General features: G+C 23.7%; 1 protein-coding gene and 1 long non-coding RNA gene across 5 annotated transcripts in view; one reads left to right on the plus strand and one right to left on the minus strand.

The window, feature by feature from the left end:
• Nucleotides 1–24,771, minus strand: part of LOC127281066 (box A-binding factor-like) — a 71,063-nt gene extending 46,292 nt beyond the window's left edge. For 3 of the 4 annotated variants that reach the window (XM_051304768.1, XM_051304592.1, XM_051304846.1), the window contains exon 1: nt 24,572–24,771. In XM_051304768.1, the coding sequence (XP_051160725.1) occupies nt 24,572–24,638 (67 nt within the window). In that variant the 5' untranslated portion in view covers nt 24,639–24,771. Of the gene's footprint in view, nt 1–20,079; nt 20,102–24,571 lie in introns of those variants that run through there. The other variant, XM_051304679.1, reaches the window with a different exon arrangement.
• The window catches only part of LOC127281838 (uncharacterized), a 133,074-nt gene extending 108,159 nt beyond the window's left edge, over nt 1–24,915 (plus strand). Inside the window, exon 5 of the long non-coding RNA XR_007843104.1 lies at nt 24,771–24,915. This is a non-coding gene — a long non-coding RNA (uncharacterized LOC127281838). The remainder of the gene's footprint in view (nt 1–24,770) is intronic.
• The last annotated feature ends 1,714 nt before the right edge of the window (nt 24,916–26,629 follow it).

The following is a 26,629-nucleotide window of genomic DNA, read 5'->3' on the forward strand; positions in this document are numbered from 1 at the left end:
CAGCGAATAATTTTCATTTTACCGAAAGAACCTCAAAATTTTCCTCTTTTTTTTTAAAGATATTATATTATATATAAGAAATAAGTAAAATTAATTTAAAAATGAAAATTTAATTTACATTTTTTAAAATTGTTTTTTAAGATTTTATATATAAAAATGGCGTTTAAAAGTAAATCATCTTTTTCTTTTAAATATATATATATATATATATATAGTAGTTCGCAGTTATATATATGTATACGGTTACCGTTGACGATAAGCGCGATAGCAATGATAAGGTGATATGCAATGGCACGCGACTACGATACAAATCCTATACGTTTACTATACTTATGATTTCTCGTATATATGAAAGATGATGCTGTAGTAATACTACTTGCAAATTTTCATTCTCGAATAAAAGAGATAAATATGTTACAATAGAAAAAAATTACCATTTAGTACTTTTTCCGGTCTGTCAGACCGCTATTCCTTTTTTACTGAAAAACTGAAGTTTATATTTTACTTTAAAAATAAATAAACGAAAAATGTTTAGATACACGAAGAAAAATGAGTTTGCTATTATATGGATAGCTAATTTTTAGCTGCATTAGCTAACGAAAATTGCTGTCCATATAATAACAAATAGGGTTAGCTAAAATAGCTAAATTTTAGCCTAACTTTTTTTTCTCCGTGTATAGATGAGGTCTGAGAGACCGGTAAAGCAGTTAAAAGGTTTTAAAAAATATTTCTAATTAAAAAAAATTAAAAAATAAAAATATTAAATTCTTTAATAATTAATTCCTCAAATATTTAATATTGAAAATTAATTTTCGATATTATTTTATAAGAAGCATAACTATGCATATTGCAATATATTTAATTCTTGGATCGTTTCTTATTGCTATCGCAAATAAGCGAAGCAAAAGGTATGATCTCGTTCTCTCTGGTATGCGATAAGAACGCACGTGAGAGTTTTACTATGGCCTTAAAATCACGCACATATGTTCAAAATCAGTTCAAGAAATTTCTCTCTATTTCATTATAATTATTAAATTAACAATAAAACGGAATTTTTATGAAATTAAATATTAAATGGAATTTTTTAAAAATAATTTCATTTTCATTTTTATATACTTTCACAGAAAATAAAAAAGGCATTAAAATAATAAGCGTTGCAGCTTATTTTAATACCTTATATGTAATTTTCTGTGTTTGATTTATAAAAAAAAATTTATTTGATTCAAATAATCCGGTTACTTGACTATTAACAAATCCATATTTATTTCTATCAAATAAACATTTATATGTATTATATAATTATTATTCAAATCAATTGAAAATTATTTATTATAAATATACAGAAATCATTAATTTGAAATATATATTTTATATTAAAATAAAAATTATTTGATCCAAATATATATATATATATATATATATATATATATATATATATATATATATATATAAGTTATAAGGAAATATATAAAAAATTTCAAATATATTAGAAAATGAAGATCGAATTAAATATAGAGAAAGTAATTTCCGTTGTTCTCAAAGAAACAAAGAAAAGGGGGATTGATGGGTGATTGAACGTTTTCTTCATATTGTTCATCAGCGAAAATAAAATATATGAAATTAAAAGCCAAAGACGAGTGGAAATTTCGTGACGTAAAACAGTTTGGAAGAAACAAACTATAACCGCAAGAAATTTACGCCGCGCCGTTGATTCCCTGACCCAACACGACCTCTGAACCATAAGAGACCGTCTCATTTTATTCTCATCTTCTAATCATATATATACGTGGCAATTATTAAGTATAATCTTATATACTATAATTATATCACGATTTCTATCATTTCTCTTTCTATATATAAATATTTAAAAAAATCGAAATTAAAATATTTAAAAAAAATATATATTTAAATAAAAACTAAAATGTATCGAACTAATATAAAATAAACTTCTCAAGTCACATTAAAACACAATTTTTACGACAAATGACCTCATAAAGTTTCATCTTTTAAACCGCACGCACGAGTTGAAAAATAAGCCCGAAAAAATTTAATAGATATATTTTCCCAAGAAAAAACAACAATAAAACACTACATTTTAAATACAATGTAGTACAAAGAATTTGTTGATTAGTAAAATTAGATTGAACTTTAAAAAAAGATTAAACTACTATTTTTTGAGAGTAAACTAATATATATTGGGCAATAAAAGAGTCGTTAGAAGATCTAAAATGATTTAGTATCAAAAGCTTTCAAATTCCCCAATTCCACGAAGAAATGACTTTTTTTTCTTTTTTTTTTTTAACTCTCAAATCTCGAAACGAGAGCGCGACTGACCTTTCCTGTATGGGGTTGCAGTGAGAGTTTTTAACTTTTAGATTAGAAAAAAATATTGTGAAATATCATTCTGTATTTCTGTTGTGATTTGCGATAAAGAATTATTAACGATAAATGTTCATTACGTTTAAAAAAAAAAAAAAAAAAAAAAAAAAAAAAATTCTACACAAATATATTTTTGGAATATTAAATATATGAGCTTTACGAAATAAAAAATAATTTTTTTTCCACTATAACAAAATATTTCTATGCAAAAAATAATAATATTCTAATTAACATTTATATTGCGTTAATTAATTGTAATAGATAATAAATGAAGAATTAGATAATTATGAATTATTTCATATACTAATTACTGATATAGATAAAAGTAGCTTTAATATACGTGTATAGATATTAATTTCAATCAATTCATTTATAATATAGAATGTAAAAAAAAAATAATTATAAAAAATTTTTTTTTAGTAAAAAATATTACTAAATTAAATAGTAATATTTTACTAAAAAATTAGTGAACGAATTCTTATTAATTCAAATATAATACCATTTACTCCTAAATAAATAAATATATAAATAAAAAATATATTGTCATGAATAAAATGGAAAAATCGAAATCTAAAAAAAACATATTTTCTCTCTCTCTCTCTCAAAAAAAAAACAAATTCGGGAGCGTAATTATAATAGTTTTTTAAACGACATTAAAAATGGTCGTTCCATGAAGAATTTAATTCGTTTTGGTTTAAGTCAAACTCCTCTGGTGGGAGGGTCAGTAACCCTTATTTATCACGATTTACGATTCTCTGTCTTTCCCGCAGTCTTTTCCTTTTCTGACTTTTATTCTCCATCTCATACACTCATCCTTGTCTCTCTCACTCTTTCATATATATATAATCTTCGCCTTAATTATAAACAAATCTCAGGAATAAAATTTTACATATATATACACTCACACATATAGTCACATTTTATTTAGTCTATATGTGCCTTTTAGCCAATATAATATATATTCAGGAATATTTCTCTCATTAGCGAAAATTTCGACTAATTTTTAGTCATTTTTCCCTAAAACTTTAGTTGAAAAAAATATTACTAAATATCAAATAGTAATATTTGAAAATTGAAAAAATTTATTTGATTGAAATAATCGAACTATTATCATAATTAAATATTTACTTGAACCGTAATAATTTTTATTTGAATTAAATAAACTGTACTTTGAAACAAACAAAAATTTAATTGACTCACTCATCTCTAAATCTGAATTAGTAAAAATGTTTACTAATTTAAATTAGTGACTCACTTTTTGCTTTAGAATTAGTTAAATTTTACTAATTATTAGTAAAAGTTACTAATAATTAGTTAAATTTTACTAATAGTTAGTAAAAGATACTAATAATTAGCTAAATTTTACTAATTCAGAAGCAAAAAGTGAGTCACTAATTCAAATTAATAAACATTTTTACTAATTCAGATTTAGAGAGTAAATAAAAATTATTTGGTTCAAGAAAATGTTTATTTGATAAAAATATGGATACCTCGCAATCACAGAAAATTAAAAGGCATTAAAATAAGCTGCAACGCTTATTATTTTAATCCAATTTTGCTTATTTTAATCCATTTTGGTATTAAAATAAGCAAAATTGGATTAAAATTTGCAGCTTATTTTAATACCTTATAATTGTCTGTGATTTTTATGCAAATTATAATTACAATAATATTATTTTCAAAAAATCAGAGACCTCCTATATATATTTCTATAATGACAGAACAATCTTCAAAAAAAAAAAAAAAATCAAATTCTCAGTAGTGTCTTTAGTGTTTAAATTTAAACATCATTGACACCTTAAAGTGTGAAAAAATGACATGACGACATGAGAGATTCTAGTTAAAAAAGAAGAAGATCATCAAACTGCTGTCAACCTTTTGGATTACTGCTACTCCGTCAGGATCAGTTAATTCCTTGAAAGTGTATTTACATTCGTGAAAAAAAGATTCATCCATATACATATATATAGTGTCAAGTGTGAAGCAATAGTCGACAGTCACACAAAATGTTTGACGTGGACCATTGAGCATAGGGTAAAACACATGTGCACTCACAGCGGGTGCCTATCTTACACAATTTAAAAGTTAAACGGCAAAAATTTTATACACACACAATCAATTTTATATTTTCAAATTTTTCTTTAAATTTTCTTTCGGTTAAATAAAAATTCAAAATTTTGAATTTAGAAAAAATTTAAATAAAAAGAGTAAGATTAAATGACAGTTTACTTTAGTAAAATATTAGTTAAATTGAGAGAATTGCTGACAGACTAATTTTTAAAACATTAAATTTCGGTGTGAAAATTTAGTTTATTTTTTCAATTTTTCTTTCAATATTGTGATATAGTGAAATTTTTATTACTTCTTTTTTTTACAAATTTTATTCATTCCAGATGGTTTGACGTTAAAATTAAAACATCATATCACACCACCTGTTTTTTTTCTTAAATTTCAAACTACTTGTGATCATGCTCATATATATCTGGATTATTAACAGCCTATGATGACGATATAATAGGCAAACTAAAAGAGATAGAAAATGTTGATTTCAAAGGTTTCGGAAAATGTTTCTTTATCTATATAGTTTTTGATGATCTCAACGAAAAATTAACGACTTGTAATGTGGCCACCCTAATACTGATATCAAGAATCTCGTTTCTACTAATCGAAAAAAAAAATTGTTTTTTTCCTCTTTCTTTCGGCTTCTGATTTTTTTAAAAAGAGTATATAATAGAGGTCGATTTTTCCAAATTTATTACTTTTTTCAAGTATGTATACTCAATAAATTATTTCTATATATCTCTTTTTTATATATATTCATAAAGAATTGCATAAAAATTTAATTTATATAAAGAATCAAAATAAAGAAAATATATTTTCTATATTTACTGGAAAATATATTATATTAAAAATTATATTTTTTAACAAAAACATGTGCAAATAAAAATATTAAAATTAATTTTTTTTTAAATATTTAAAATTTTAAATAAAATATTTCTTATACTTTAGATAATGCGTTAAATGAATTTTTTTTTATAAGTGAACAAAACTTTTTTCAACAATAAAATATTTTTCTCTACATTAATAATGATAATTTCGAAACTTCAAAATTGTGAAAGAAAAATGTTTTCATCCATATTTAAATACATATATAGTATAATAAATGTATAAGAAAAAGACTGGGAAATTTGATATCTTAATATACGTATAAGAGAGAGAAAAAGACAGACATTTTTATGACGCGTGACAAAATGCATTTAAACTCGTCGTCGAGATAAAATGTAAATAATTGTGATTATTATTAATTGCTTTTAATTTCATTAATTATTTAATTAACACAATTTTCATTTTCTTTAGAATTTTTCATATATATAAGTTTAAAAATTATTTTCAATGAGGTGAAAATTTTAAACAAAATGTGTATGTGTGTGTGTAACAAACATACCCCTTCTTGATTATTCATTTCCGGTCCTATAATATATTATAACACCTTTTTGAAGTTCTTCCCGGGAAGGTTGCTAATGACAGAATTTTACTGGAGCCTCACAAGCTCAAAATCTTTATTTATCCTTTTCCGCGCCGGGCCGGAAAAAAGAAGAACTGTTTGCACCGACTTTAAATAAATATTTAAAAATTTCCTCCTCTAACCAGATTTTGAATCACTTTTTACACCTACTTAGAAAGTTTTTTCTTTCAATCACATCCTAATTTCGAAAATTAATTTTAACTCAACTATTATTATATATTATAATAAAGAATATTTTACTTTATATAATTAAAATTAATTAATTAAATTGTAAAATAAAAATTATTGTAACATAAAATAAATTTATAAATTATTTTAAAATTAATTTTAATTAAATTAAAACTCTTATAATAATAATAATAATAATAATAATAATAATAATAATAATAATAATAATAATAATAATAATAATAATAATAATTTCGATCGTTTAGTTTCGATAGGCAATTTATTAAAAATTTTGTCGCACTGATGCGTGAAAAGTGATCTCAATGAACTCTAAATTCGACTTTAAACATGGCAACAGAATATTGAGGGGAGAAAAAAAGTCATGGATTCTAGAATTTTTTTTTTTTGAATATATATATATATATATATATATATATATATAGTCAACACTTCTTTCTTAATTCGAAAATGGGTGTAACTCACAATTTAGTTCGGCCTAATAATAATAATTATTGGATGTCACACACTAGATATTTCTGTTCAGAATTAAATTAGAATGCGTATCGATTTATATATATTGAACTAAATATTACACAGAAGGAATTTATCATAGACCCTAAATTCTTTGATTTCGGGAAAAACAAAAAAATAAAAGACAAAACTCAACCGTGGGAAGTTCACTAAATGAAAGGAGACAAAAAAAATGTCTTATTAAAAATATACGACGATGAATATATAAAAACTATATTTGTGACTATATTTATTATTAAGTAAATATTTATATTTGGACCAAGTAAATTTTATTTCAATCAAATATATTCGAATCAATGATTTTTGTATTTAATATATATATAAATAAATTTTAATTGATTCAAATCACAAAAAATTATAAGGTATTAAAATAAGCTGCAACGCTTATTTTAATGACTTTTAATTTTCTGTGATATAATTATTTGATACAAATAAATGTTTATTTAATAATATACTCAAATAATCGATTATATTTGAATCAAATTATTGAGGAAAATTAAATTTCATTTCATTATCAATAATAATGTTTACCTATTAAAATTATTTCTTTAAAGCTTGAAACATTATTTTTGCGTTCATATTTGCCACTGTAACATATATATATATATAACTGATGTCAAAGGTCGTCGAGATAATAAAAAAACCGAATATCAATCTTTTCATTATATTTCAATTATTATAACGTGTTATAATTGTAAAATTCAAAAATTTATCTCGAAAAAAAAATTTGAAAAAAAACAAATTGAACTGAATTTGATTAACACGAATTTTATTATTACAATTAAATTTACAATTAAATGAATTTTCATTCAACTGAATTTTTTTTATAATTTATGTTAATTTTTAATTTAATTAATATTGCAAAAATTTGGATTTATATAAATGAACATTATTTTTTATATATAGAAAAAAGAATAATGTTAATTGAAAATTGTTTGTAAATAGAAAATATAATTTAAAGAGATATAATCATCAGATTTTCTGGTATATATATATATATATATCTTCTAAAAGGGGCCATACTTTATACATATTTTGCACTGTCTTTATTTTTATTTACTTATTCAATGTTAGATGCTTATTTTTCGGCTTAAATCGGAAGTTGGAAAACTATTATTGAATGAAGAGAGGGAATGTCTAAAACTCTTAAGATTGTCATCGATTTGCGGTTTTCTTTGTCTTCATTGTTCTTTAAAGAATCCGACAGACGTCTACTGGGCATAATATTTTATTATATATATATATATAGTTTTGTAAAACTATAACAGCTCGCAAATATTTGCCATACCGGCTTAATATATATGAGTAATAATGTCTGGCTTATACAATACAAAAAGAATTCATTCACAGCTGTATAACGAATTATTTCCTATATATATATCGCCTTTGAGTTTCCCCATTCAAAAATTTAAGAAATACAATATTTTTTTATTTTCCTTTTTAATTGCGTTCAATTATAACAGTTTTTCCCCATTTTTTCCGATACTAAGTACATATATAATTGACCGTTCACAAATATTAGAAATTTAATTTTTTTTTTGGTTATAAATTTTTAATTATAATTGTTATTTTTTAAATAATTAATTTTTGTAAATATTTACATTTTATAATTTATTTAATTTTTTATTCGTAAAAATAGAAAAAAAAGAAAGTAATATTTTTTATTTGGAAAAATAATTCTTTTTTTTTGAGGACAACGACACCTTTAAGATAAAAGGGTTTTAATTATGTACGCGTATTTTTTTTTTCGACTTGTGGAAAAAATAGGTATATGTAAAGTAATGCAAGAAGTCAGACCCGTTTAACTAGCGTTAAGTGGCTCTTGATAAAAAAAAAATTTTTTTTTTTTTTTTTTTACTGTTTCCCGTCAATATTGTGGTAAATTTCTCACGCCTCTTTTGCAATATATGGAATTCATTTTCATTAAAATAATTCGAATTGTATTATAATTATTTCGAATCGGATGAAAATTATTTTTAAATAAATAATAAATTCTATCAAAAAAATATTTTATAATTTAGAGAAAAAATGTTTTCAAATATTTTTTGTTCTACCAAAAAAAAAAAAAAAAAAAAAAAAAATTGTTGCATTTTATAACAAACGCAGATTTTCTTATCAAGCAGGCCCAAGAGTCTGGCAAGCAAAAACCGGACGTCCGCCTGCACAGGATGTGACGTCAGAATTGCTGCCAGTCCAAGAGTACCGTCATCTATTCCCTTGTAATAAATAGTAAATGTAACATATGGCTTTGTACCTCTAATATTCCTTGGTCATTTAGAGTTTTTTTTTCTTATTCATTTATTCAAAGCTAAATTTTATACTTTTACTATTTATTAATAATTAAAAAAAAAAAAAAAAACAATGAAGACAAAGTTCATAAATACACACAAAAGAATGATAAATATATATGTGCAAACACATAATGGCGCTGTCTGGAGAGAATTAATAAATTTTTGAACGTGTTTACAGCAGAAGAAAATATGTTTGTGTTTGTCTCAAGGGGATAATCTGCGGGAAATTTTCTGATTATGCGAACATTTGTGTGAAGCATCAACACAATAATAGAGTATATGAAAATTTTCTCTATGGGGGGTTAAATTTTTTTTTTTTTTTTTTTTTTTCTAAAATATATACAAAATATTAACCCTATCCTGCAGCATTTATACTAGATGTGACTTTTTGATTTTGACTTTTCAAGAACTTTTCTTTGAAACCTAATATGTATATATATATATATATATATATATATATATACTGTTTTTGTCGGTATAATACTCTTGACGCTTCATTATTATTTTTGCGGCTCTCCACAGGTCAAATATATATAACACAAGGAACACATTTGCCAAATCGTGATGATTCTTTGAAGAGTCATAACAAATATCAAGTCACAAGTCCGTGATGATTTGTGTGTATGTGAAAGAAAGAGAGAGAAAAACCTGAATATGACCCAGAAACTTTCTCAGTTTTCCTCGCAAATAAACGATTGTTTGTTTATATATACTTTAAAGAATAATATTTTTTAAAAACTTGGAGAAAACGCGTGCAAAATATGTATATTTATTTATATATTTATGTTATTTGATATATATATTATTATATTATTATATTTATTTTTAATTATCATAAAGCGTGTACGATTTTAATGTTCAAAAAATTTTGCAGTATATAAATTTTTTATTGCGAAATTTCATAAAAGTTCTCTCTTATATATATGTATAGGGGTTAAAAATATTTTAAAACTGTTTTAAAAAAGTTTTGAAAACGCAGAAAATTATAAGGTATTAAAATAAGCTGCAACCCTTATTATTTTAATCAAATTTTGCTTATTTTAATACCAAAATGGATTAAAATAGGCAAAATTGGATTAAAATAATAAGTGTTGCAGCTTATTTTAATGCCTTTTAATTTTCTGTGAAAGAAAATTCGATGAAATGAAAAATTTTGTTAAATAACAAATATTTGATTAAATTAAAATTTTTGTATTTTGTTCAATAAAAATTAAGTCTAACAATATTCAGTTAAATGAAAATTCGGTCAAAGAAAATTTTTATTTAAATACAAGTTAATTTTCTTTAGTTGAAAATTCAATTAAATAATTTATTATTATTTTATTATTATTATTTTTATTATTATTCAATCAAACGATGAGACTGTCCATGAATGATAAAACGAGACGAAAGAAAAAAAATTTTTTTTTTTTTTTGCTTTTAAATCAGTAAATATATGTAGTTCTTAAAGGAAGTAACAGATGGCATGAGCTCACAGAACAATATTAATTGATTCATAAACATAGCCATTTATAAATAATAAAATCAAATGGTATTAAAATACAAAAAAAAAAAAATTACTAAAAATTATTAAAAATAATTAATAATAATTATTATCTAAAAATAGATCAATTATAATTATTATTGAAAATTTTGCGCGTAATCAATGTGTTTCTTTTTTGCATGAAAAATATAATTTCAAGGCATTATGAAACTCATAAAATATCGCACGACGGAATGTTATTTAAATGCGAGTTGGGAATTTTTCTCCGTTTAAACTCCTTTATGGTTCACTTTTACCCCCTTCTTTTTCATACGTTTTTCCGTGGTTCTCATTAATATGAAAGAATTTTAAACAAAAAACTTTGTCTAATTTCACATATTTTTGAAAAGAATTTATTTTAATAAAAAAAATTTTTTTTTTTTTAAATAAAATTATTCCCCAAAAACTTTTATATTAAAAAAAAAATTTTTTTCTATTTAAAAACACAAAAAATGCAAAATTGGACTACATGTTTTCAAATCGAAAACAATAATTTTAAAAAAAAAATTATTTTTGTCTGGAAAGGATTTACACTTAAACCCATCAGGCCAGTACACGTCTGGTTATATATATGAATGAATGAAAGATATCGATGATTATACAGATGAGGCGGAGGCGTTTAAGGGGCGGATTTCATTCCTAAGGGACTTGAGTATATCTTAATTCTCAAATATGGACTTGACAAATGGAATTCTAAATTTAAGAATATATTCTAAATGATTTCTGAGTCTAGATAATATAGAGATATATACTTTATGTATACGCATCTAAGAAAAATAATACTAATTATTAAAAAAACATATATATACTATTTAAAAGAAAATTCTGCAAACAAAATTAAAACGAAAAATGTTTAAATTTATGTAACATATAAATTTTCAACAACTAAGGAAACAAATATATAGATAAAAAGAATAAACAAATATATATATATATATATTTAATTTGGGGAAATTTATTATAGAAATTAAATCAAATTTCTAATCTATAGTTGACATAAATTATTATTGGAAATTTGCTTATCATTGTGGTAAATACTTTAGTGAAAATAAAGATTAGAAACGTCATTTGTTATTTGTGTTAAATTCGAATTTAGTTTTTTTTTTAAATATTTTACACAAATGTTTATAAAATGTGCTAAATAGAAGAAATTTTGCATAAAATTGAGTTTCTATTTACACTCAGAAAAAAATTCGTTTGAAGCAACGCAAATTTTGCTTAAATCAACAAAATAAATGCATATTGCAGTTAACCAAACATTTGGTTGCATAAACCAAACGTTTATTTAGCTCAATCAAATTTTTTCTTTGTTCAAAAAATTTATTAAAATATACCAAACAGTTATTTAGATGAAATAAATATTTATTTGAATTAAACAAATTTTGTTTCAACCAAAAAATTGGGTAAATATAAAAAAAATGGTACATTAGGTTTAAACATATATCTTTTTTGTGAGTGTATAACGAGGAAAACATGGAGTTTGTTTATATTATAAGAAAAGTGCAATACGCCCATAAACTATATGTGAATTTCCATGAAAATGGAGAAAAATTTGTTCGAAAAATAATAAATATATATATATTAAGCTTTAAACTCTGTATATACAATTAATCAGTGTCATAGTCCATATATAGGAAAACATAAGATTTCAAAACATATTTATCACAAGCCCATCAGACACTCGAGATTCTAATTTTTGGGTGGGACCAACTGTAATTCCCCAAAGCTTTTCCAATTTGCATTCTATTATTCACCGGAAAATTACAAATTTTCCATACTAAACATTTGTTATAGGAAAAATTTGTTTCTCTATACAAAAAAAAATATGTTACCGAATTTTCCAACATTTCTTTAATTTAAAATTTAATTTTCATTTAATAATGAATAATAATAATAAAATTTGATTGAATTTTCAATTGAGAAAACATTTTTTTTTTTTTTTTAAATTTTCAGTTAATTCTCTCACAAAATGTGCGTGTACAACTCACTTTCTACGCATATGTATGTTTATGCAATAGAGGATAACTGTTTTCAGGGGTATGACCTCCTGCAAAGCTCTATTTGCATGCGTCGCGCTAAAGCTATACTTTTTTTTTTAAACTAGGGCGTCGTTCGTCGGTTTTTTAAAATGATAACACCCGCATGTTAAAAGAAATACATGGACATACGCGAGTCAGTATATATAATATAGAAGCAGGTTTGCCAACATACGGCGGCCCACCTATTCAACGGACCTCGTCGTCGTCGTTGTATTTTTTTTTTTTTTTGTCATTGTCGTTTAAGTTGCGTCGCGTCGTTTCCTATCCACCTCTCTGGGAAAATAACATAGCCTTTTCCTTCTTATCAGTGCAAGCCAACCTACGAGCTCTCTTTTTTTTAAGCGGGTTTGATGTTCAGCTGCCTTTGCCTTTCAAATTTTATAGCGTAGGCTATATATATATATATATTTATTTGAGATCATATTTTATTTATGTATAAATATAGATTCAACATTTGAAAATATATTCAAAAAAAATTTCTTTTTTCATTCAAAATTATAGTGAAAAATACTTTAAATTAAAGTAAAAAATCAGCTAAATAAAAATTTCATTACATGGAATATCACATTTCGATTTTAAATTGTTTCAAAATTCTCTCTATAATGAAAATCAGTAATAAACAAAATTCAAAATAAGAAATAAAGATTTTCGGTCAAGTTTCCATATATATATAGAGCTTCGAGGATAAAAATTGTTGTCAACATTAAAATTTATAAAAAGCTAAATAAACAAATAAATAAATAGACAAATAATTAAATAAAATAATTAAATAAAATAATTAAATAAACAAAAATGTTAGTAAAATTTTTTTTTTAAATTGAAATTAAAATATAAAATTTATCCCTTTAAAAGTTATTTTTGCACTCGCATTCATATATCATCAAATCTTTTACGTTTACGATTAAGTCGTCAGCATTAGAAAAGTGACATGTTGCCATCAGCATCATCATCATTATCATCAGTTTAAAAATCTCTAGTAAACGCAAAATTGAAGATACGTGACGAATGCAAGGTTTATCTCCACGTCCTTGGCTAATCTCTCCATAGAGATTACCCTATCAACATAAGTTACTATCTACACACTTGGAGTACGTGCTTTTATCACAAAGGTCCATATAATATCCACACGTAATCTCTCCCATTCTTTCTCACTTCCTCCCTCTCTCTTATTGTTTTGTTTTTTCTTCCTATATATGACCGAAAATAATTCCTCATTTTTAATTTTCTTTTCTTTTTTTTTTTAATTTTCAAAAAACTCACATTTCTCAAAAATGGAAATAACATTACATTCTAAATTTGTAATTGAAAAAACATATATATTTTAGAAAGAATGAAACAATTTATAGTGCGAAAAAGAATTAATTTAAAGTATTTAAAGAAGAAGAAAATATGAAAAATATTTAACCCCTTAATTTTGGCAAAGATTTAACGGCTAAAATCTTTCATAGAAAATTAAAAGTCATTAAAATAAGCTGCAACGCTTATTATTTTAATCCAATTTTGCTTATTTTAATACCAAAATGGATTAAAATAGACAAAATTGGATTAAAATAATAAGTGTTGCAGCTTATTTTAATGCCTTTTAATTTTCTGTGTTGTGTCATCGGTAGTTAAAGGGTTGAGTTTTTTTCCTTTATGTGAATTATAAAATTAGTTTTTCTTGGTAGCATTATAGTGTAACGTGCGGGGTGGTAGCAGCTTTCAGTTTGTTTGCTCGTAAAAACCGTAAATGCGCTTTGGATTGCTATTGTCCAGCGGCCAAAGCGATACCTTATCTGAACTAGTTACTCATAACATAGGTTCTCAACCTAGTCACATAATCTAGATCAACCTATTAAAAATGACGCTCCCATTTGAAGGAAAAATCGTCTTTTTATATATTCACGTAACTATACCTATATTTATAAAATTTCAAAACTTTTTGCTTTTGAATTATAGTAAAATTTAACTAATTAAAATAAATTTTTTTTTACTATCGACACAGAAAATTAAAAGGCATTAAATTAAGCTGCAACACTTATTATTTTAATCCAATTTTGCTTATTTTAATTCATTTTGGTATTAAAATAAGCAAAATTGGATTAAAATAATAAGCGTTGCAGTTTATCTTTTAATACCTTTTAATTTTCTGTGGAATTAGTAAAATTTAACTAATCCAAAAGCAAAAAAGGGGGTTACTAATTTAAATTAATTAAAATTTTTACTAATTAGAAAATAATTGAAAGAAGAAATATTTATAATAATAGATTGTGATTACGAATAAAATCAATTACATACTAACACAGAAAATTAAAAGGCATTAAAATAAGCTGCAACGCTTATTATTTTAATCCAATTTTGCTTATTTTAATTCATTTTGGTATTAAAATAAGCAAAATTGGATTAAAATAATAAGCGTTGCAGCTTATTTTAATGCCTTTTAATTTCCTGTGAAAAAAACGTACGGAAGTGAAAATGAGAATATCGAGATACGCAGAATAAAGTATATATGGGATATATTGTTATACAGGAGACAAAATAAGAGACCATTGCACTTTAGACGGAGTATGTTAGCAGAACGCGTTCACCGGACGCGTGAGTAACTCGCGACGATAAAAATCGAATTAAAAGAACCCTTATTAACTCTCTCTCTCTATATATATGCTATTCGCTTGAGGAGAATATATAAAATGCATTTTTATATGTATATATATATATATGCGAATTCATTCGTAAAATGCGAATGTATTCGATGGGGAAGGGTGTCAGGTATCACAAGTTCTCGACTTATCTTCTTTGAGATAAGACACTGGCATTCATACACGAGTTTCATTAACGGATGGTGTCGTCACACACTCTTCAATACGAGAGCACCCACTGTATCAAATGTACCTTATTTTACAAACACATTGAATAACTTAAACATATATATATATATATATATATATATAATACATGAAAATGCTTCGGAATGAGACAAAAATAATTATCATTTTTAATAAATAAAACTCAATTTTTTCAAAAGAGGTACATATGAAGAAACAACTAACTCAACTTTTGATGATATTGCCAACATTTTTTTTTTGTATTAAAAATTCTTTGTCCTAATTTTCATTTAACTTATTTCTCATTTGATTTAATCTTTATATATATATATACATTAAACTCAAATATTATTTGTCCTAATTTTTATCAAATTTAATTCTTATATATGCCCTAATTTTTGTTTAATCTAATTCTTCTATGAATTTGATTTATTGGATCAAATTTTTTAATTGAGACAAAATGAGAATTATGACAAATTATCATTATAGGCTATAAATAAACATTAGGCCAAATAATAATTATAGATCAAATGCAGATTATGTTTAATTAATATTAGGCTAGATGAAAATTCAGTCAAATGAAAATAGGCTAAGAATTAGACAACATGAAGATTAAGACAAATGAAAATTAAGTCAAATACAAATTCGGCCAAATAAAAATTAAGCCACATGAGAATTATATAGGCCAAATACAAAATATAGATTAAAAAGTAGATCACAGAAAGAATAAGTCAAATTAGAATTAGGTAAAATAAAGATTAGGACAAATAAAAATTACATCAGATTTAGCCAAATGAGAATTAGATCAAATACAAATTTGGACAAATAAAAATTAAATAAAATGAAAATTAGGTCAAATATAGAATATAGACTAAGAATTAGACAACGTGAAGAATAAGTTAAATAAGAATTATAGAGGTTACATACAGAATATAGGTTAAGTAAGAAGTAGGTCAAATTCAAATTAGGCCAAATAAGAATTAGGTCAAATACGAATTAGACGAAATAAAAATTATGCTAAATTAAATTTAGCCCAATCAGGTCAAATATACAGAATATAGGCTAAAAAGAATCAGACCTTATACACGAAAATTAAGCCAAATGAGAAGTAGATCAAATACAGATTAAACCAAGTAAGAATTAGGCTTAATTTAAATATTCGAAGACAAACAAATCTATACAATATAAATAAATATCAAAAATGTAACGATAAATAAATAAATTAACGTAACTACAAAATTTTGTGAATAGAATAGACAAAAAAAATTTCGTATAAAAAATACAGTAATTTTAAAAATGTTAAGCAAATTATTTTGCAAAGAACTTTAGAGTCGAAAATTAAAAATGAAAATGGCTCTCACTTACCATTCCTCGAAAAATATCAAACATATAGTTTATTTTAATAACAAAACACTATACTTTTAACAAAAAAAAAATCTGCCTATTTATATCAGCATATTAAATTCTCTCATCCTCTTTTGGAAATGTAAATGAAAAACTGCGCGACGGAAATAAATATTTTGAAAGACTGAATAGAACATAATATTGAAAGTTATATAGAGCGATTGATTCCGGACGTTAATGTCTCCTGGCTTTAGCACATAAGGTACAACGGTATCGGTCTCGAGATAAGTCCTATCGCTTGGTACTCGCGATAGAACCCACCCACCATTTTACGTTGCACGCTGTATATAAGATAGAGAAAACCAAGTGCATGTGCCATGGCAAGATATCGTTTGACGGCAGTGTGTTGGTGCATTATCACTGACTATTTCATGAAATCAGTCGTCGCAAGAACTCCCTTTAGCGCTCAGTATGTAAAATTTACTTGCGTTAAAACGACCTTTCTATACATACGGGAGAGAAAATTTGTTCACGAAAATTTTTTAATTATTTATATATTTGTTGGATAATGGTTAAAAAAAAAATTGTCTGTATCGTGAAAACAAAACTTTGCAGTATGTAAAAAAAAATACACACACACACACATACCTTTTATAAAAGTGTATAACATCAAAATATTAATCAGTGCAAAAAATAAATTGAATCTAAAAATTCATTTGTACACAGAAAATTAAAAGTCATTAAAATAAGCTGCAACGCTTATTATTTTAATCCAATTTTGCTTATTTTAATATCAAAATGGATTAAAATAAGCAAAATTGGATTAAAATAATAAGCGTTGTAGCTTATTTTAATGCCTTTTAATTTTCTGTGTATTTGTTCCAATAAAATATTTAAATGTTCTTTTTTTAAATAAAAATTGTGATTTAAATTAAAGTTACAAGTTTCCACGTCACACGTGTTTCAAGAAAAAAAAACAAACAAGTTCCCGCGTAACGATCATATTTAAAAATTTCAAAATAGGAAAAGAAAATTTTTACGTTAAATAATAATATTAAATTTCTGGTGAAATTATAAGAAACGAACCGATTAGTTTATTATTAATCTTTTCAGGTAAATTATTATTTGAATTAATCAATTTTATACGTGCGCAAATAAAATTATTAATTTTTATATAATTAAATGATAAAATTATTATTAACATTAAGTCAATCAAATCATTAACTTTAATTAATAAAACTATTATAATTATTACTAATTATTTTCATTCAGATTTGTTTTAAGGGTTCACCCAGTATGTACTAGTAACCGACCTACAGTTTATTGCTAAATGCATAATAATATTCTGAACAGTAGCGTGTGTGATATTTTTTTTTTTTACGCACTTTTGTATAAGCCCTCTGCAAAGAGTTGTTTCAGGAAATAAGAAAACAATAGCACAGAGAAGGTTTACACTAGCTACTCAGTGACGTAATAAACAAAAACAAAACAAAAAAAATTCAATGTTCCTATACGTTTCTTTCAAACTAGAAAAAAAAATGCAAAAACCTTGGATTTGTAAAGTAAACTTAGTATATATATATATATATATTCAAAGAAAAATAGCATATTATATACGCAGGGTCTTATATATATTATAATGCGTCGCACACTGGAAAATGGTTTTTATGCTTAGAAACGTTTACACATTTATTATAAAAAAAAAGAAGTTATTTTTAACTTTGCAAGAAAAAAAAATTGAGGACACACAACTATTATTTACTAAAAATATCTTTCTTCCACTTATTATTTATGAAAAAGATTAACTAACTAAATATAATAAATAAATGATTTCTAATCAAATTTCAAAATTACAAAATATAAAAATAATTAATTATTGATTTAAGTTTTACTAAATATAAAAATAATTTTGAAAATTAAAAAACAAATTATAATAAAAACGACATGTTTTAATGAAAATCAATAATAATTGTGTTATTTTGTTTATTCAAAAAAAAAAGAATACTATACGCGGTATTTCTCTTTAAAATAACTGAAAAATTGTTTGTGTAATACACATTTAACCTGTTTGTCATTTCCAATTAAATATATCGCATATATTATAACTATATAATCATTCTCGATATAATCGGAGGTCGACAGTAATAATTTTTGTTTTTAACAAATATATAATGGAATAATATAAAGAATATAAATTTAAACGAATTTTTTTTACTAATCATAAAAAAAATATTAGTCAAAAATATTTCCAACTTCACAAAATGAGACGCACAGTAAACTATTTTTTAATTTTTCATTAAAATACAACTGTAATATATATAATATATTAAGTGTAAATTAATGAAGTCATTAAAATTGTAAAATTTTCAGATCCCCTTGGAAAGCGATGACAAGTGTCATAAAACATTATTTGACAAGAGCAGTGGGTAAAATTGCGTAGGTTTTATATTCCAAGCACGACAACCATCGCGTCTACAACATATATATATATATATATATATATATATATGTAATTCTTATCATTTCTGTATACCTGCTTTTAGAATTCTTATGCAATATAACTAACTTCAAATTTACATATGAAAACTTCAACACATGATATATATGTTAAATTAACTTTTTTATTCTACTGTGCTCAACTGCGTAAATGACTTTTAATTATACATGTTTCGATGTTTTAAATATTCCAAAAAAGGGTAAAGATAGTGTTAACATATATATTTTTTTAGACTTTATTTAATAAATAATTTTTTCGTTAAGGTAAAATTTCTTTTCTTATTTTATTTTCCTATAACAAATGTTATATTATAATTATTTATTTATCAATTATTAATTACTTTTTAATATTTGGTAATTAGTTCTTTGTTAATTATTTTTTGTTACTCTTTTTTTTCCTATTTAAATAAATATTTCCCTGAACCAAATCATTTTTGAGTCAATATTGTATTTATTTCAAATACAGAAATTATTGGATTAAATAAATATAGTTTATTGAAGTTTATTTGATTTAAATAAAAATTATTTGATAATAGTCAACTAACCGAGTATTTGAATCACATAATTTTTTTTTAGTGTAACTTGTTATCATTTATTATTAATTATAATATAATTATAATATAATTATTGATTCTCATTAAGAAATGTCGTTTTGATTAATGATTTTTTTTTTTTTGCATATACATTGTTTTCTTTCTCTAAATAATAATGTACCTATTATATATTCATTTACTGAATTTTTAGAAAGTTTGGAAAATCCCAATGACATTTGAAATGTACCTATATATTCAACGTCAGCGTTAATAAATGGAAAGTGGTGAAAATGGCGGGAAATTCAAATTATTTAAATGTTGAAAAATATAAATTATAAATGAATGTATCATCAATGTAGTTTTTTTTCGAAAGGTGATAAAATTATTAAACCGGATTTAGGTGAAGGCGGAGCAAAGAATTGTAGGTAGAGCCTGATTCTTCGTACCATTCATTTCAATTTACTAGCGTCGCCATTTTGAAGCATCCTTTTCTCTTCCTCTATTCACACACATGATATACAATGACCCAACATCATATATTCTCTCAAGAAGAAATCAAATAAAGTGCAAGTGGAAATATTTTCCTAATACTATCAAAAATCCTATATTTAAACTGCGATTTCAAAAATTTAATTTTTTAAAAAAATATTTTAATAATTCAATTTTTAAGAATTTCAATATTAAATGGATCGAAGGTTATACACTTAGAGAAATATAATATTTGTCCTCAGACCCAAATAAATATTTCTTTGTTTTAAATAAATTTTATTTGGTTTAAATAAAAATTTTATTTATGCTCTAAATAAAATTTTATTCGTGCTAAATAAAATTTTTTATTTAAAACAAATAAACAGTTATTAGGCCCTGAGACAAATATATTTTTATTTGTTTCATATAAATTTTATTTGTCTCAAATAAATGCAAATATTGTATAACTGAATGATACGTTTTCCAAGATTGTTTCTCATTGAAACATAAATTAATAAGTATTTTATGTTTTATTTTATATATAGTGAAAAATCATTAGGAGGTGAGTGTTATTTAAATAATTATTGACCTGAACCCTGACTTTTGTGACGATTGACTCTGATGATTCTCGACTTTATATGCAGAACAAAATCATCAGAAAATTTTAATACCATTTTATTTTCAACTCAAAAAAAATTATTTAAACCAAATAAACCTTTCTTTTTAATCCAAATAAAAAATATATTTTCATATTCACATTTTTTGATGAAAATGACAAAAAATATATGAATTTTTTCAAATTTTAAAGAATACTATATAAATTATTGTACACTCAGAGAAATGGTATATTTGTCTCCGAGCCTACTAACTCATTTATTTGTTGCAAATATATTTTATTTCATTTAAATAAAAAATTTATTTGAGCCAAAGAAAAATTTACTTATGACATATAAAATTTTTATTTACGCCAAATAAATAAGTTAGTAGGCTCTGAGACAAATATACTTTTATTTAATTCAAATATATTTTATTTGGTTCAAATAAATCATTTCTCTGGGTGTAATATTGTAATTTTAATCTGAAATAAAAGATGAAAGTTAAAAAAAAAAATGTTTGATTTATTTAAAAAAAAAAAAAATTGTATATATAATAGGCAAATTTGTCGGCTAAGCTTTTAAAGAGAAATTTTTTATTTAATCGATATCTTAAATGTATAATATACACTCATCTCGCTTCATATTTACGTAAACATGTATATATGTGTGTATTACGACATTGGACCTTAATGTAAAAAATGACAGTATTACAAGCGATAAGCGCAGTCATCTCAAAAATTAAAAATTTGCATTTAAAAAAAAAAGCAAACTCTAGACGAAATGTTTATAACTTTAAAGACGTGAATGAACTAATATCTGACTATAAAGCAATATAATGTGATAAAAATGCAAACACATATAAGGGATTAAAAGTTCAAGAAACATCTGCCAATCGTTTTAAATTCTTTTTTCTAAATCGAAAAATGATTTTAATCTATATAATTAAATTTATATTGTACTAAAATTTCATATTTTAATTGTAAAATAAAATATTCTACTAAAAAAAAAACTTCATAAAGTATAAAATATATAAAAATATTTTTTTATTTTTATAAACTTTTATAAATAAAATAGAAATAATTATTATTTGATATTCAAATATAAATGATATATTTGTTTCAAATACAGAAATTAGTGATTCAAATACAGTGTTTATTTAATTCAAATAAAAATTATTTTGGTCCAAATAAATATTTATTTGATAATAGAATATTTTTTTCACTATTATAGTTAAATAACGGTGGTCTTTTTTGAATATTTAGTAAAATAGAAAAAAGTTTATCTTTTAAAAAATTAATAATTTCTTTTTTCACTTTTGCAATATAATAAACTATAATAATATAAATAATGTAAGGAAATAATTATATAATAAATTATTAATTATTGATAATAAATTATTTAACTTTTGAACTGATTGAAAAAAAAAATTTTTGCGTCATTTATTATGATATGATAGATGATCAAAAGTTAAATATCAAATAATAAATGTGACAAACGATTTTAGTGTATGAAAAATGATTGTAGAATGTTTAAAAAATTTTAAAGCTATTGTCAACTCTTTCGTATATATGTACGTTGTTCTAAGTAAAAACAAATGAATCGCTTGCAAGTTATTAAATTATAACCATCATCACAGTATCCAAACGAACAACACACGTGACTGGACCTGTACCATTCATATTTTTTTCTTTCTTTTTATATTATAGTATATATATACATATACAGTACATGGACTGTTTGGAATTTTTAATGTAAACTATTATAAAGAATTTTTGCGCAAATAGCAGGTGCGTTTCTCTGTCAATATATTTAAAATATAATTTTAAAAAAAATTTGGTCCAAGTAAATATTTATTTAACAATATAGTCGCAAGAAATCCATAGTTATATTATATTTGAATCAAATAAATTTTTTTCAACACACAGAATTTAGGAGTGAAATTTGCAAAATAAAAAAAAAATAAAATAGTTGACAATAACTTTTTTAAAAATTTTATATAATTCATCAAGGGATAATTTCTTTAAAAAAAAAAATGACAAAACAATATACAATATTTATGAGTCAAGAGACACGTGACATAGCGGGCAAATGTTTAAATAGAAATAATAGTGACCCTGGCGATCGTTCAAAGGCGATAAAATCTAACGGCCGCGAAGAAACGTAATACAGATACTTAATTATATGCTTCATATACATTAACTGTAATGAAAGTTCACATCAATTTTCAATTAAAAAATAGAAAAAAAGAAAGAAAAGAATTTTTCAGAATTTTAAAATCCAAGGATTAAATCTCTTTTGCGCTCATAAAAATATAACAAGAAAATATTTAATTTTAACAATTTTTTATAAAAGTTATATTTATATAACAACGTTAAGAAAATTAACTCGTTAATTAAAGAAAAATTAAAATTCTTTCACTACTTAAATAAGGGCAAATAATTTTAGTAAATAACTCATTAAAAGAATTTCAAGTGTAATTATTCTAGTCATTATTTATTTAATTAATTAATAATTAATAATATCAAATAGACAGAAAATTAAAAGGTATTGAAAATAAGCTGCAACGCTTATTATTTTAATCCAATTTTGCTTATTTTTATACCAAAATGGATTAAAATAAGCCTTTTATTTAAAATAATGCCTTTTAATTTTCTATGTAGCAATTAATTAATTATGTTATTATCAAATAATGATTAATATTAATATAAAATAAAAAATCGGAAATAAAAATTTTGTTTTATAAATAATAAATAAAAATTTTGTTAAAAATAATTAAATTATTTAAATAAATTGTAAAAGTAATTTATTAATTAATTATTTAGAATGTAACAGGATAAAAAAAGCTATTCAGTTTGCAACAGGTGTTGAAGATATCATATTTTTCTTCAACCTCTTTATATATATATATATATATATATGTATACAGACTTCTACAATTTCAGATCCTAATGATAATAATGAATAAACCAATTAGTGGTCTAAATTTCTTTTTTTAATGATAATCTTTTTCCTATTGAAATAAATATTCAAAATTACCACCGTTATTTAATTACACTGAAAAACAAATTATTTGATTTAAATAATATCCCTTTCTTCACTATTATCGAAATAAATATTTACTTGAAAGAAATTATTTTTATTTGAATTAAATAAATTTTATATTTGAATTTATAATTTCTGTATTTGAAAAAAAATACCATTACCTATGGGAAATATTTTTTTTCACTATAATCGATTATTTGAATTAAATAAATTTTTTTTGAGATTATTTAAAAATTGAACTATTATATGGTATTTAAAAAAAAATTATATTTAAAATAAATTTTAATCGAATTCTTAAATCATTAATTATAAAATTATTCATTTGCAATGTAGTCTTAAAAAAAATTGTTTTTCCTACTTTAGAATTTAGAAGTAAAGAAGAAGAATAAATTGTGAAAATTTTTCTAAATAACGAGAGATAAAACGAGAAGAGAATAAAAATTGTTAACATATTATAAAAACAATAATTTTTCACAGGTGGGGAAAATAGAAGGTACAACCAAGATTGATATATAAGCAAATCACTGCACTAACGACGCACTTAATACAATATATACTTGTGTTATCGCGAGCGCAGGGGCGGCGTTATCACTCTGATATCCAACATATATATACATCCCCCACAGACGGTCCTCGGTCTCCAGTAACTCGCGGACCACCGACCCAGTTATAAGTGACAAAACCTAGTCAATAATATATTTACAAAAAAAGGCTCAAAAAAAAAATAAATAAATTTTTTATTGAAAATTAATTTTTTTTATCAATTTTTTTTTTTTTCTAGAAAACCAAAATCTAACACCACTCTAATAAAAAAAATAAAATATTCCCTTACCAAAATCTTTCTTCTGATATTTGGAGATACGTTGTGTTGCTTCCTCGGAACTCTTTCTTTTCTTCATTTCTTTTTTGTTTTCACTATTATTATTATTATTATTATTATTATTATTATTATTATTTTTTTTTTTGCACTAGCGAAAGGAAACTTTTCGAAAAACACTATTTTTAAATGAGTTTATTATTTTTTTTTTCAGGGCACAACGTCTATCACCTCTGACTAGTCGATGAAGAAGAAAATACCAAAGAACGACGGTCAATCGACAATCGTTTCAACGAAGGAAATAAAAGTCAATTCTTCAAGTGCTATATAAATGAGAGAAGTCACAACGAGAATGAGAGAGAGAGAGAGACACACACACACACACACTCACGTTTCTCTTCTTTTTTTTTCTCTTTCTCTCTCTCTCGATCGTTAGTTCGTTCTATGATTGAGAATAAGCTCGTGAACATTATGTGCATAGAGCAAATGTGCAATCAAGAAAACCAGAGAGACCCCGCGAACAACAAATGCGTTGGAGAGTTTCAAGGAGTCATAAAAAGAAGGGGGAGGTTGTGGTACCTCAACTGCAATAGTAGAGTGGGGAGCAAATCGTTCAAGGGGAAAAGTACATGCAACAAGTCGAAGCATTATATAGACTTCAATATAACTTCTCGTTAAAACTTGAAACGCGTATTTCTTTATATATATATATAAATGTTTCTGTACTATAGTCAAGTTTCAATGTGTGTGTACAAAATCCTCACATAATTTGCGGGTGTGGGTATTTTTTTCCTTATCATACCTCCCTTTCCTCCCTAACCCTCCCTCTTTTCTATATGTAAGAATTTCCCCACATTTATAACAGTCCTATAGCTTTACCAACTTGTGAAACCATAAATCGACCAATATCCTTAACCGATACATTTTTTTTTTTTTTTAAAAAAAGGGGTCAGCAAAAATCGAGATGTATATACGAATAAGCTCTAAAATCCATTTATTACAATTTTTCAAAATACTTACATTGAAAAAGAAAATTTATTTGATTCAAATAATCGTTCACACTTGTCTACACGGAAAAAAAAGAAATTTTTACTACTTTCATAGTAAAACGGGAACTGTCCGAAGTTTCTGCGCATCCACAGAAAACTAAAAGGCATTAGAATAAGCTCCAAAGCTTCTTATTTTAATACAATTTTGCTTATTTTAATCCATTTTGGTATTAAAATAAGCAAAATTGGATTAAAATAAGAAGCTTTGGAGCTTATTTTAATGCCTTTTAATTTTCTGTCTCTCTGGCAAATTTTACTCCAAAAATAGTAAAATTTACTCCAGAAATAGTAAAAATTACTACGGAACAGTAAAATTTACTACAAAAATAGTAAATTTTACTATTTTTGAAGTAAAAGTTGACAGAGATGCGCAGAAAATTCGGATAGTTCGCGTTTTACTATTAACACAGAAAATTACTTTTTTTTCCATGTACTATTAAATAAATATTTATATTAATTAATTATCAATTAAATTATATTTGTTTCCAATACAGAATTTATTATGGTCCAAATACAGTTTATTTAATTCAAATAAAAATTATTTGGTTAAAATTAATTTATTTATTTGATAAGTTTTATTTATTTTATAATAGTCAAGATTATTTAAATCAAATAAATTTTTGTTTTTTTTTAGAATTTACTTTCAGACGAATTTTTATTTTCTCAAATTTATTATATATTTAACGGAAAAGTCCATTAAACTGAATTTCTATATTAATTGTTACTAAATTTTTACTGACTTTTCATTTAATCGAATTTTGTATTATTATTTGCTTGAATTTTTAATATAGACAATAGAAAATTAAAAGAATTTGTATTTTAAAAGAATATTAGAATGAATTTTTTTTCTATACGAATTTTTATTTATATTCGAATTTTTGACAGAATTCTTAAAACGTCGAATTTTTATATATTTTACAAAAATTTCATTTGTTCGAATAAATATCAGGCAGCAAAAAAATGGAAGAAAATTTTCAATTCAACCAAATTTAAATTCGTTGACAACTTCTGAATATAATTTTAA

The sequence above is a fragment of the Leptopilina boulardi genome, unplaced genomic scaffold, assembly GCF_019393585.1.
Source record: "Leptopilina boulardi isolate dan_hultmark-lab unplaced genomic scaffold, ZJU_Lbou_2.1 LbouV2_1, whole genome shotgun sequence".
Lineage (NCBI taxonomy): Eukaryota > Metazoa > Arthropoda > Insecta > Hymenoptera > Figitidae > Leptopilina > Leptopilina boulardi.